Source organism: Apaloderma vittatum, unplaced genomic scaffold (genome assembly GCF_000703405.1).
Source record: "Apaloderma vittatum isolate BGI_N311 unplaced genomic scaffold, ASM70340v1 scaffold5039, whole genome shotgun sequence".
NCBI lineage: Eukaryota > Metazoa > Chordata > Aves > Trogoniformes > Trogonidae > Apaloderma > Apaloderma vittatum.
In genome coordinates this window covers 24,961-38,185 of record NW_009735677.1, presented here as the reverse complement: position 1 = coordinate 38,185, position 13,225 = coordinate 24,961, and the positions used below count along the sequence as shown (strand labels likewise).

Here is a 13,225-nt window from a genome sequence, read left to right as displayed (position 1 = left end):
GCGGGTGGGTAACGAGTGGAGTTGGGTTTACGTATTTCTGTACACTTAGATGAGCTACCTTCATCCTTAGCTGGAAGTACACGTGTGGCGTTCTTTGTTTGTTTGTTTGCTGAAAGAAAATAAATATAATGCTTCGTGGAGAAGGTATTAAAAGTTTTACGTACATCTAGTGGACTAGTGTAGTTCTTAAGGCAGATAGGGATTTGTATAAGCTGCAGGCCCCTGCTAAGGCTGATATATTCACCTGAGTAAGGCACGGGTCTGCCCTCTGGTTCGTGCCAACACATGTTTTTCCTTGAGCTTTTCTTTCTCATGCTGTTGATGGTCTTTGGGGAGCTTTGCTTTCTTCTGATATGCAAGTCTCTGACTTGAGGACCGAGCTGGTGCAAAGGAAGTTTTCGGCTAGTCTGTAGTCAATGGGAGTTGTATAGCTTAAATTCTAAATTAGGAGAGACAGAAAAGCCCGGGACTGTAAAATCATTTTTGCTAGCATAGAGGGGACAGAGAGGAAGAGGAATGGCAGTAAAAAATATGTGCCCGAGACTGGGCTTTTAGCATCAATTGTAATTCTGCAGGTTGGAATTAGTCTGAGTAACGTGAACATGGATGGTTCTGGTTCTTGTTTTACTGTTTTCTGCAGTGCAGGCTGCTGTTACTACTATTAATTTCTAACTGCTGATTTATTGTTACAGAAAGCCTAAAACTAAGAGAGCAAAAAGGTTTCTTGAGAAGAGAGAACCCAAACTTAAAGAAAATACAAAAACTGCTATGCTGATAAGAGGAGGAAATGCAAACTTAACAGTGACTGAAGTGCTTAAGGACATTGTAAGTTGTTGGACATATGTGTGCAACCTTTAATTGTACAACCTTTTGTGCCACACCAAGAGTACCTTCCTTTTTCTTACAGCTTGCATATTGTCTGCTACGAGATCATACGCTCACTGTTCCCCAAATTTCAGCTGGACTGTTGTTCCAGATGTGTCATTACTTGCTCCTCAGTGGAGATTGTTTTTTTCCTGTTTTTTCTTTGCCAAATGTTCTGAGCTTATTCATTATTATCTTTTCCATGGTAATCCAGTATATAAGTGTTGCAAGTCCATTTGAAGACGAAATAATTAGGTATGGAACCAGACTGGATGACACAGCTGAAGTCATATCCCAGAATCCAGTAAACTGCTTGCGTTTGTTGATGTGGCACTTTCAGTGTGGAACTTAGAATAATAGAATGCGTTGGATTGGAAGGGACCTTTAAAGGTCGGTGAGTCCAACCCCCCTGCAGTGAGCAGGAACATCTTTAACTAGGCCAGGTTGCGCAGAGCCCCATCAAGCCTGACCTTGAATGTCTCCAGCGATGAGGCCTCCACCACCTCTCTGGGCAACCTGTTCAAAACTTAGCAATTGTGACTCCTAACTCCATACCTGAAAATATTATTAGCTGTTCCTACACTCTTTTCTCTCCTTGCTTTGCCCTTTTCTTACCATCTTATGCTGATGTTAATCAGGTTATTTTTCGCTCCCAGTTTTACTTTATGCCCTTGGAAGCAGAGAGATTTCATTAACTGGCTTTCATTTCAGCTGTTACTTGGTTATTTTATTATTTCTTAGCCTCTGGAAATAAGTCCTTCTGCAATTAATTTGGAACCAAAATTGCTACCAGCTTGAAGTGGATTAATGTGACCAGGCCTGCGGGATACTAGACTGATTTGCACAAACAATTACTCTTATTTCATATGATCGTGTAAGCTGCAGGGTTTTAGGAAAAGCAGTGCTGCTCATCTCAACGTATTAATGTGTTTAACGTGGTCTTTTGCAGTATGCTGTGAAGAAGCCTTTTGCTGTCCTATATAAAAAGTAAGTGGTCTCGCTTTGACATCTTTTGGTCTTCCGAGAGTTCAGTTTTTGGTAGTTTCAGAGCATGAATAGAGATGCTGGCTAGCGTGGGGGCTTGAACAGTGGAAAGGGTTGCAGAGGGTGACTGAGATTCCTCATAAATTTCAGTAGACTGGAAAGAAGCTGCACGTAATTAGTGTTGGCACTGAGCCCGGTTCTGTGTTGAGTGTTATGGAGAAAGATTCAGCAGGCTTGAACAGCAGTTGCCTTTTCTGCCTGATCTGTGCAAACTGCTGGTCAGGTTCTGTGTCAGGTGGGAGGGCTGGAGTTCTAACATCCAAATCCTTACACATTTGAGTTACAGACTGTAACGATAGGTAAGTCTTGCTCAAAATGGGAACCCAGTATTTATATGGATGTAGTGCAGAGAATTGAGGTTTAGTAGCTAAATTTAACGTTGGATGAGCAGGCAGAGACAGTTGTTTACGAAGTGTCACTGGTGGTAGTCTGGAAATCAGGTCCCAGGAGATGGGGAAGTGGAGCAGAGTACTTAAAATGACGATGGAGGCACTAGGGCACTCCTGGCAATATTCGTCGGGCTTATGGTTTGAACTAAAGCTGAACCTCCACTGCTGGAGTTTCCAGTAGAATGCAGAATTTTAATGTTATCAGAGAACTAATTAAAAGTTCTTATCTGAACATGTTTTTCTGGTGTGGGGTGGTTTTTTTGTGATTTTTTTCTTTAAAACTTTTTTTTTCCCCTCCTTTTTTTTTTCCTGATCTCAGGAAAAATATCACCAGGCCTTTTGAGGATCAGACATCATTGGTAAGTGTGAGCCACGTCTTCTCTTACGATGTTTTACAGCCCTAAAATCACAAAGAACTTTACTGGGGGATAATTTGCTGTTACTTTTTGAGGAACTAGGTAAAAAACAAAACTTATAGGGAATTTGGATAAGTTGAAGGTAGGGCTAATTTCTAGATTTATGGTGTCAGGAGGCATATTTTACTCTTACTGCAAGACAGAATTGTCATGTTGTGTGCACTTTTTTTTTACTGTAAATGTATGTTTCTATAAACTGACAGGCAAATTTAGGAGTGTGTAGCACTGACTGTAGGAAGAGCAAAGCATTTTATTTTGGATTTATAAAAGTCAGTCCTCTAAAGTGCTGTAGCTTCTGCACGACTTGTTTTAAGTTTGGTGAATTCATAGGTTGACATGGTTAAATGGAGGAGTCGTAGCTTTCTGTGGTTTCCTTGTGTTGGAAAAGAGGAAGAAAAGCCCAGCAGAGTATTGCATGAATCAGATATGTGAGATTGTTCCTGAGAGTTCAGTTCCAGCATTCAGTCAAGAACTGTCAGAAAAGTGCACAATTTCCGTTAAATACATGCATTTGGCCTCAAAGAGGTTGCAAAAGTGGCTCTTCGGGGACTTGGAGGGTATTTTGACAGGGAGTGTGTGTTTGGAAATACATTTGGTGATATGTCCCTGCCTGGATTTGGTGTTGATTCAGTGCTTTAAGGTCAAGGTAATTCATGAGCAGACAGGCAAAAAATAGAGGGGCTGATCCTAAGATTATATCTCACACAGTTGCACTTCAGTCAAGGCATTACTTTAACTGCTGAAATATGTCTGTCATTTTAGCAGTATGTAAGTGGCGGTATGTATTTCTTTCAATAAAATGAGAGAAAGGAGATACTGATGTACAGCTGTGGTTTTACAATAAGGACAGAAATTTGTTATCCCAAAGTAAGTTGTTTGTTTCCCAGCGATGATGATTTGGTAGTGTTTGCTCTGTGCCACTGCTGTCTCAGGCAGAGAAATAAGGATCAGCTTTCCAACGTGTGAGGCAGTGGTTGGAATAACTCACTGAAAATGCACACTGAGGTTGGGAATTTGGGGATTTTATATTAAGTAAATATGCATATGAAGAAAAAAATAAATTCATGTATACACAGTGTACAAATATACTTACTTGTCTGAAAGGGATTGTGAAAATAAAGGAGAAACCTATCTAATGAATTTCTGTAAATAGGAAAGGAGGGGAGAGATAGCTAAGGATCCTTGATAATCATTAAGGATCCTTTTTTAAAAAGTAAAGGCAGCCAATAGTGAGTGCTAGAGGGCTTGCTGAAGTTTTATTGGACAGTCAAGTTAAAGCATTTTTATTGTGTTAGGTACAAAACTCAATGCTCTTCTGGTAACTGCAGTTACTCTTGTATTAAGCAGCTCCTAAGCTCGCATGTTTGCAATGTATACCTTCACCAAATATTTTAAACTACGGACGGGAACTCATGAGTTTTGTTCTTTTCCTCACTTCTAGGAATTTTTTTCCAAGAAATCGGACTGTTCTTTGTTTCTGTTTGGCTCTCATAATAAGAAGCGACCCAACAACCTGGTAATAGGTAATATGTCCCACTTGACCTTTCATCCAAATAAACCCCCTGGTTTTCAATGATGATCTAAATAACTGGATTTTTTTTCTGCATTCACAGGTCGCATGTTTGACTATCACGTCTTAGACATGATTGAGCTGGGCGTTGAGAAGTTTGTATCCCTAAAAGACGTCAAGGTAAGGAATCACTAATTCGGTATTTCAGTGACATCTGCTGGTGAATTTTCCCCTGTGTGCATTGGCTTTTCTGTGCTTTGAAGTAGGGGCGAGAGTTGTTTAAAAATGCGTTTCATGCAGTATATGAGGATTGCTAATTTGTGTACCCCAGAATGTTATTTTTATGCTCTGCTTTTTATTTTTATTTTAGCTCTTTTGAGCAAGCTTACAATTTTCCTTGCAAATTCTTTCTTTTTTTTTAGCTTTCAGTAGCACATAAAAGCCATTTTTTCAGGGAACTATACTTAAGTCAGATAGGAGCTAACATCTGGATTATTTAAAACCAAGGAAAATGTACCTTTTATGGCTACATTAGGCTCATTTTGGCAAAATGAGAACATATTTCATATGTATGTACCTTTGTATCAAGCTCTTCATGCACTGCAAAAATAATTATTTTTTTTTGTGATCATTATTCCCATTACAGTGTATAAATTGGCAAGAGACTCTAGAGAGATAGCAAAGAAAATACCGTTTATAAAGGTGAATCCTCCTCTTCAAGTCAGATTGTAGTGTATATCTTCGTAACACTGTTTGTAGCAGAGAAGTTGTAGTTAAGTAAGTATTTGTTGGCCAGAATTAAAATTAGGTCGTTGACTAAACTATTCTTTTGGCCTTTTTCATTTACCCTCCAGTGTCAAAAGTACAATAGACTCATTTGCCTCTAATTTTGATTTTCTTGTTGGCAGTTGCAAATTCACTTGTTTTTCACCAGAAGGTGTTATTTTATACATTTTGCAGTAAAGAATCTTCTTTTTTTCTTTTTTTTTAAAATCCAGAACGAGGAATAATACAATTCACACTTTTAAAAACAAATTCCTTCCCAACACATGGAAGTGTTGCTCAGTGAGAAAAAAATGTCTGTTCTGTCCCTATTGATCACAGGTCACAATTTTTTCATTCATTGTTGAGTGGGTAACCACCTATTAAGTCAGTAATAAGTTTCCTAACACGGTCTTAATTTTTGTCTTGTTTTAAAATTTTTATTCTGCAGAACAGTAAATGTCCTGAAGGAACAAAACCTATGCTGATATTCGCTGGTGACATGTTTGATGTAAATGAAGAATACAGAAGACTGAAGAGCCTTCTTATTGGTCAGTGTTTTGATTATCTGAGCAGGAGGATTGCATAAATCTGTAGTAATAGGCTCAGTTGGGAGAGACTGGTTTGTCAATAAATGTTTGTTTATATTCAGCACAGGAAGACAACAAGAACAGGTACTTGCAAAGTTTCATCTCACATGAAATTGAAGCTAACTAATCATCAGGACTGTTGGGAGAGAGGAGAAAAGACTAGCCTAAAGGACTCTGAATTTAAAACCGTTTACTGAATTTTGTTTCTTCGAATGTGGAGAAAATTCTGACATTTTCCAAAAGGTTTTTTTACCTTGCAAATGTACTTCTAACTAAATAGTATTTCTGAGGTATATCTAATTTGAAGCCAGCAGATTAAATTCAGAAAGTGGGATATTTTTACTCGCAAAAAGGTCACATTGGTATAATAGAACCTGTGTTTTTATGATGAAAGTATTTTCTGTTGGAAACTTGACCAATTCTAACAAAAGTGCTGTTGATTAGAGCACTTGGAAAGAACATGTGCAGTAAAAATCGACTGTAGAAAATGTCTATGTTATAACTTCAAGGCAGGCTTGGAGCTTTGTAAACAAAGTTGTTTTCTGTCTCAGGGTTGGAGACTCTAGAAGATAAAGCACATCACGGTGGTTGTTTTTTTCTGCAGAACTACAAAAAATGTTTATACTTTTTCTTAACATAGCTTTTTGGGACAGAGAAGTCATAGTATTATATCTCTTGATGCTTAAAAAAATGCATCTTTGTAGAACTAGATCTATTAAGTAGGGTGGTGTGCTTTTTCTTTTTAAAGGGTTTCCTGAAAGTAGATTACGTTTTTTAAAGCTCTGATAAAATACTGAAACTAGCCCAATAGTCTTGTTTTTTCAGTTCAGTTCTTGGATTGTACCAGTGCGTAATCTTACAGCTTTGCGAGATCTTTCTTTTGTGTAAAGTAAATATCGGTTGGGCTCTTTTTTTTTTTTTTTTCCCTAGGCAAGCAGATAAATGTTTGCTCTGCAGAAACAGATCTTAAAAATGAGATTTTTTTTTTTTTCCACCCTTGGTATTTTAAGTCCTTAAACCAGAGATATTTCATCTGTAATGATACTGAAAATGGAGCAGGAGAGGAGAAAATTTGCATCTTCTCAGTACAGCTGACTGATTCTTGGGGATAGATGAAATGCTGGTAACTGTGCTCATAAACCGTGGAAGGTGGGTGAATATTGAATACAAAGATAAGTGAGTTTTGTTACTGCGGGTTTGTGTCACTCTAAATGAGTAACTGCGTTCCTGGAAGCAGGTGCTTTATTTTCTGAAGCCTGTGTCTTGTTCAGGCATCTGCACGATGTTGATGATCGACATCCAGATGTGCTCATCATCCCGTGATCCAACAACTTGATACCTTAAATGGCAGGCATGGATCTTTAGATAGTGGCCAAATGACTAACGGGTCTTTCCTGCCCTGTTTCTTTTGATGTTCGTCTGGCCTTTCTCCTCTCCTATTTATTTGCCTTTAATGACTTTGGATGTCGATTTGAGTACATTTGACTGCAGTCTTTCTTCTTGAATGTACTCCAGGTCTTAATGTTCTGCTGACTTCTGTGAAATACCTAGATGCAAAACGAGATGAAGGAAAAGGTTAAGGAGTGCAAAGGCTTGAAGGTATCACTACCCAATTAAAATTGTTTGGGTAATAATTTGATGTGCTTCAAAACTGGCCTTCACTGATAGGGAGGAACTGAGTCTTTCTGTACCTGCCAAGAATAGTGCTTTTAAGCACTCTGCTGCTCTATTGCTAAGAAAGATAGAAAAATATCTGTATAACAACAGCAAATATTTTTTTACTGTAGCAGTGTTATTGAGATCTCAGAGGGGATATTCGATAGCCAACAGCTTCTTGTTGCCAGAGCAATGCGATGCCAGCGCTGCTGGTGAACAACCAAGCTTTCATTGGCTTTTGTGGTACCAAAAGGGTATATGCATGTTTAGAATATCATCTTACAGTAGCTTCTTTGTAAAATTAAAGGCAAGGCTGAATTATTGTCTTCATGGTAACCAAACCCTATAGTCCACTGAAGTGGAAGAAGTTATTTAGGAGAAATAAATGGCAGCTGCATTTTTCTTCAAAGACCTCATAGACAAAGACATCCCATTCTTTCTCTTTTGGTTTTTGTTGCCTGCCAATGTGGTAGTATAGGAATTAATTTATGATTCAAGTCCTTGGAATGAACTTCATGAAATTCTAATAACTTTTTATGCTTGTATTTATAAGATGTTTCATCTCTTACGACACTGCCTGCTTGCTAGTTCTGTTACTGCACGCCCATTTCATCCTAAAAATGGCTAGACACTACGTGACTTGCTTTTAAACACTTTCTAAAATGTTGATTTCCAGGAGACCTCTGCAGTTTTAAATTGACCATCAGCTTGTTCTTCATACAGCCTTCCTCACACAGGCCTTTCTGAGTGTCTCAAAAGTTTTGTGGGTTCCTTCTGGCCAAGAAAGGGTATGGCTGGGAAATATCAGGGATAGAGTTTGAACTCTGCTAGTGCTAAGCATAGCTACATAGGTTACAGTGTTACTAGATTTTGATACAAAAAGAAGCCTGTAGATTTATGTTCTGAAATAATTTAGGAGTTTAATCTGGAAATGGAAAAGTCTTGTGAAGTTTTCTGCAGGGAAAAGTAAATTACAAGATCTGGAAATGTGTTGAGAACAAGGGGAAGAAAGAACTAGGAATGGAAAGAAAAGAGCAAGCAAGTCTCTGGTCCAACCAAAGCAAGAGTACATTAAAAGAACTTCAGCTCTCTGGGTATACTGCAGGGTAAGGTTTCCACAGCTGTTTAGCATTGCCAGGAAACAGAAATTCCTGACCACCTGGATTTGTTGGAAGAGATCATCCTGTGGGTAAAAAGATGTATGATGCCACAGGAAAATAGGAAAGGGAGATGGTGCCAATAAACCGCTGTAAATGTCAGCTTGTGTACCCGCAGAGAACTAGTTGAAGGGAAAATATATGCCATGAACAAAAATATTTTGTTTGCAACTTTTCCTCTAACTACAAGCTCAGCCTACAAGAGGAGGAGAGAGTATTTAACTGACTAAGGAAATTTTCCTGGCTAGACTCCAGCTGATACCTGCCAACAAGACTTTGTTTTGGATGTCACTCCAGTGCTGATACTCTTGAAAAAGGTAGTGGAGGAAAGGACAGCTAGCCGAGGGATCTGAAAATGGGACAGAATGGAAAAAAATGATGTGTTTTGCATCTGTTAGCAGTTCTATGTTTCGGCATTGCCCTGTCATGTTTATTAGCACACCTTGTTCCCTCAGTCAAGGTCACATTCTTTCTCCACCCTCCGCACATGTTGGACAGATTGCTGTGCTTATTGCAAGCTCTCTGATCGCATGTGTGTTTTTGACATAGCCTGGTATAGGAACCTCACTAGCGAGGGCTCGTTTTGTATCGAATGTGTATTTTGGTGTTTTATTTGCAACTAATCAAGTATTTCAAGTGTCTTTAGTTTTGTAGATGTGTCGTGTATTAAATAGAAAAGGCGTTAATTGTAACTGTCAATACTGACCTAAAGGACAGAAATGCTTTGTTGTGGGGGGATTGCGTGAAAGAAACAATATACCTAAAGTTTTTCACCAAGTCAGAGAGAGAAAATTTAGGTAAGTGTAGACAAGATACCATTTTGATTTGTTTTGTACTAGTTTTGATCCTTCTTAGTACACTTCCAGACCTGGCTCTGATTAAGAATTTTAAGATACCCAAACTATTTTTCTTATTTTAGAGCTGAGTATTTAAAAGTATATGCAGTGCACTCATTCCAATTAGCTTAATAAAGCTAAATTACTACTCTGAAAGTGTATGTGCTCTTCTCCATGCACTTATTCTTAGGTAGGGTGTATATTGCTGTCAAATTGGATGACAAGTGGTGTCCCTCAGGGCGTCAGTGATAGAGACAGTGGGGTAGAGTGCACCCTGAGCAAGTTTGCAGGTGACCCCAAGCTGAGCGGTGCAGTCGGTATGCCAGAGAGATGAGATGTCCTCCAGTGGGACCTGGACAAGCAGAAGTGGGCCCATGTGAACATGAGGTTCAGCAAGGCTGAGTACAAGGTTCTGCATCTGAGTCAGAGCAGTCCCTGTTGTCAGTACAGGCTGGGGGTGATGTGATAGGGAGCAGCCCTGAGGAGAAGGACCTGGGGGTCTTGGTGGAGAAAAAGCTGGATGTGAGCAAATGCTGCGTACTCACTGCTCAGAGGGCCAGTTGCATCCTGGGCTGTGTCAGAAGGAGTGTGGCCAGCAGATTGAGAGAGGGGATTCTGCCCTGCTACTCTGCTCTGGGGAGAACTCATCTGAAGTACTGTGTCCAGCTCTGGAGCCCTCAACACAAAAATGACATAGAGCTGTTGGAGCAGGTCCAGAGGAGGGCCACAAAAATACTCAGAGTGCTGTAGCACCTTCCCTGTAAGGACAGGCTGAGAGAGTTGGGGTTGTTCAGCCTGGAGAAGAGAAGGCTCTGAGGAGACCTTACAGTACCTGAAGGGAGCCTACAGGAAAGCTGGGGAGGGACTGCTGACAAGGGAGTGTAGCGATAGGACAAGGGGCAATGGCTTTAAACTAGAGCAGAGTAGATTTAGATTAGGCATTAGGTCTTCACTGTGTGGGTGGTGAAACACTGGAACAGTGTTCCTGCTTGCGGGAGGAGAGTTGGACTAGATGACCTTTAAAGGTTCTTCCCAACCCAACGCATTCTGTGATTCTATGAAATTATCTCTGGAAAGTCACAGTGTTCCTGTCAGGATTTCTACACACATTTCGTTTCACCAATGCAGGAGCTTACATGTGCAATGTTACGTTTTCTCTCCGGTGTTTTGGCAGGGTTGCAGTTTTAAGTTCAACCAGCTATTCCATGACGTTCACATCAAATGTACAGATTTGGCTATTCTAGAGCTGTCCTATGTACAGCCTTGCTTAGCTAGAGGCAGTAAAAATATCTATATAGGCAAGGAGCTCACATCAGCAATGTGATGTGGGTCCATTATGAAATGCACCAATTTCTTACAGTCATCTGTTGGTTTGATTTTTTTTTTTTTTCAGTGAAGAAATCTGTCATTTATTCTTTTAAAATGTTTTTTTCAGATTTCTTCAGAGGTCCTAGCGTGCCAAATATTCGTCTTGCTGGTTTAGAGCACGTTCTGCATTTCACAGTTATAGATGGGAAAATTTACATGCGAAGTTATAAGTGAGTATGTGTTTTATCTGTTTGTTTGCTCGCTCTTTGGTGCACTTGTAAATTTTGCCCCAAATTTATCCTGTAGCTGCGTAACTGAACTGACTCAGTCTTCTGCTGCTTTTAAGACGTGCAGTGAAGAGAGGTGTTTCAGTATAACACAGAGTAACTTGTACAGCAGAAGGAAAATGCTTAAGCCCTAAACCTGCTGCTGCTTTCCTTGTGGCGCTCCCTCTCCTAGAAGGGAAGATGGCTCTGTCACGGGGCTGGATTAATAAGGTGATGTGAGTTAACATGGGGAATTGGGAGTGCTGTCTTAAAATTCATAGGCTTACTCTGCTCTCAGGCTGATTTCTAGGATTCTCCTTACTTGGGCATTCATGAGGGGATGGTGGGAGGTGGGCTGCAGCCAGGGATACACAAGGGAAATCAGGGAAAGGCAGGACGAGATGATCTTTCTCGCTGCCTTGGTGTTCGCCTTCACGGTTCATGGCCTTGCCTTAGGAGGCCATGAGCATTCATAGTTTGTATTTCATGCCATTTTGATTTCTCTTATAACAAGATTGCTTTTATCAGTCTCATTCTCCAAAAGAAACAAAAAACTTTCTTGGTTAGTGATCAGGTTTTTTTGCTGGAAATGATAGTAAATGTTTTTCATGTCTGTTGATACCCAGGGCACTGATTTGAATTTGAAGAATGATACAGCCTTCAAGGTACTTGAACTGAGTTTTAACACTAATGCTGATAATACCAGTCTCGTTTTATTAAAACAAAAGTTACGTTAGCCAGGTTGTGTTTTGGGTGTGTCCAAATTGTGATGTGACACGTTTAGTGTATTTTAGATTGACAGACATCTTTCTCAATAATAGAGTTGGTGGTAGCAATTATTTTAAATAGTCCTCCAAACTACAGGATTGAACCTGCCCCTTTACAAAGACAGATAAATCTTTATCACAGAGGACGATGTTGATTTTGGTTGTTTTTTCCCTCTAGGGTGCTTCTGAAGAAATCTGGCTGTAAAATACCACGAATTGAACTGGAAGAGATTGGGCCTTCATTAGATCTGGTTATGAGGAGGACGCATTTAGCTTCAGATGACCTTTATAAGCGGTCTTTAAAACAACCAAAAGCCCTGAAGGTACGTGCCGAGGAGAGTATATTATTTCCAGATCTATCTATGAAGAAGATCAAAAACTGAAGTAGTAATTACTGCACATTTGGCCAAAGCTTACTTTTATGTAGGCCGGCTGAGATTTTTGGGGCCACAACAGTTTTGTGGTGATCCGCTGGCACACAAACTCTTCTCTGGAAATGGATAGAACATACAGAGCAAATCTTAATCTCTAAGCTCCAAAGAATGTATGCAGCCTTGCTTTTTTGGCACTTGATTCTCACCAGAGCTCCTGGTGCTTTCTACTGAGAAATACTAATGTTGTTCATCCCTTACAGCCTAAGAAGAAAAAGAATATCTCCCACGATGTGTTCGGTACAACTTACGGTCGAATCCACATGCAGAAGCAAGATCTTGGTAAACTGCAGACACGGAAAGTGAAAGGGTTAAAAAAGAGGCCAGCAGAGAAAGCAGCTGAAGGTGGTGGGATTAGTTCCAAAAAGTCAAAATCAGCCTGAGAGTCTGAAACAGCCTTGAAAATTCTTTGTATCTTCAAATTCAGTATATATATTGTAATATAAATATGTCAGACAAGAAAAAATTAATCTGCCTTTAGCTTTAGTTTTATAAAAAAAAATTTTCTAACTGGTTTTGTAAAGGGAGCATAGGGGTATTGAGCTTAAACATGAAACTTTGTTATTTAAAATAAAAAAAAATTGATACAACGTGCTCCGTTTTCTGAAGCTGAGTATTCCTCTCTTGATGTTAGCAAACATATACTAGTCACGCAGGTTTCCAGAATAGTTTTATGGCTGTGATGTTGGGAACCCTTGATCAGGCAACTCATCGTATAAATTCTGCTCAGGACCAGAGCAGTGTATATGGATAATACCCACAAGGCAAGTTCTCTGTTCATTTACTGGTTTTTCATTTCATTTTTTTGCACAACTGCAATACTCAATAAACCTTTTTCTCAAGTGTGAACTCCCAATATGTGTCTGTTGCCAGAGTATCTTTAAGTGTTGCACCAAGCCTTGCTATATACTTGCAGAATCAGGAACGATTAAGGTGTTTTTACTGTGTTCATCACCATGGTAGCAAAGTACCTGATGTTTGCTTTAGGCATAAATGAAACCTTTACAGATTGAATTTCAATCTTTGATGCTTGATTTGTGCCCAGAATGGAAGTATGTGAAGCAACCATGAAAGATACAAGTCTTTTCCTCTTACCCTACTTTCCTCTGGATTTTTGGGCTCATGAGTTAGTGAAGAATCAGTTAAAGACTTAGGTAAACAGGGTGAGAGTTTAAGAGCTTGGTGAGACTTTGGTGTGGTGTTTTGGACCACATAGTTCTTGGAACACA

The 13,225-nt window shown here is 39.5% G+C and overlaps 1 protein-coding gene across 1 annotated transcript; it reads left to right on the top strand.

The window, feature by feature from the left end:
* Positions 1-698: 698 nt before the first annotated feature.
* RPF2 (ribosome production factor 2 homolog (S. cerevisiae)) lies at positions 699-12,583 on the top strand. The gene is made up of 9 exons (XM_009876666.1): positions 699-825; positions 1,814-1,851; positions 2,617-2,656; positions 4,155-4,236; positions 4,327-4,403; positions 5,437-5,536; positions 10,660-10,762; positions 11,744-11,888; positions 12,200-12,583. Exons 1-9 carry the CDS (start codon positions 769-771, stop codon positions 12,377-12,379), a joined length of 822 nt encoding a protein of 273 aa, XP_009874968.1. The 5' UTR covers positions 699-768; the 3' UTR covers positions 12,380-12,583.
* Positions 12,584-13,225: the final 642 nt, after the last annotated feature.

Bases quoted from the DNA above. Each gene is read 5' to 3' on its own strand.
- RPF2 (XM_009876666.1), top strand. From the start codon at position 769: ATGCTGATAAGAGGAGGAAATGCAAACTTAACAGTGACTGAAGTGCTT. The intron at 2,657-4,154 runs GTAAGTGTGAGC...CCTCACTTCTAG, and splicing joins TTGAGGATCAGACATCATTG to GAATTTTTTTCCAAGAAATC. The intron at 4,237-4,326 runs GTAATATGTCCC...CTGCATTCACAG, and splicing joins ACCCAACAACCTGGTAATAG to GTCGCATGTTTGACTATCAC.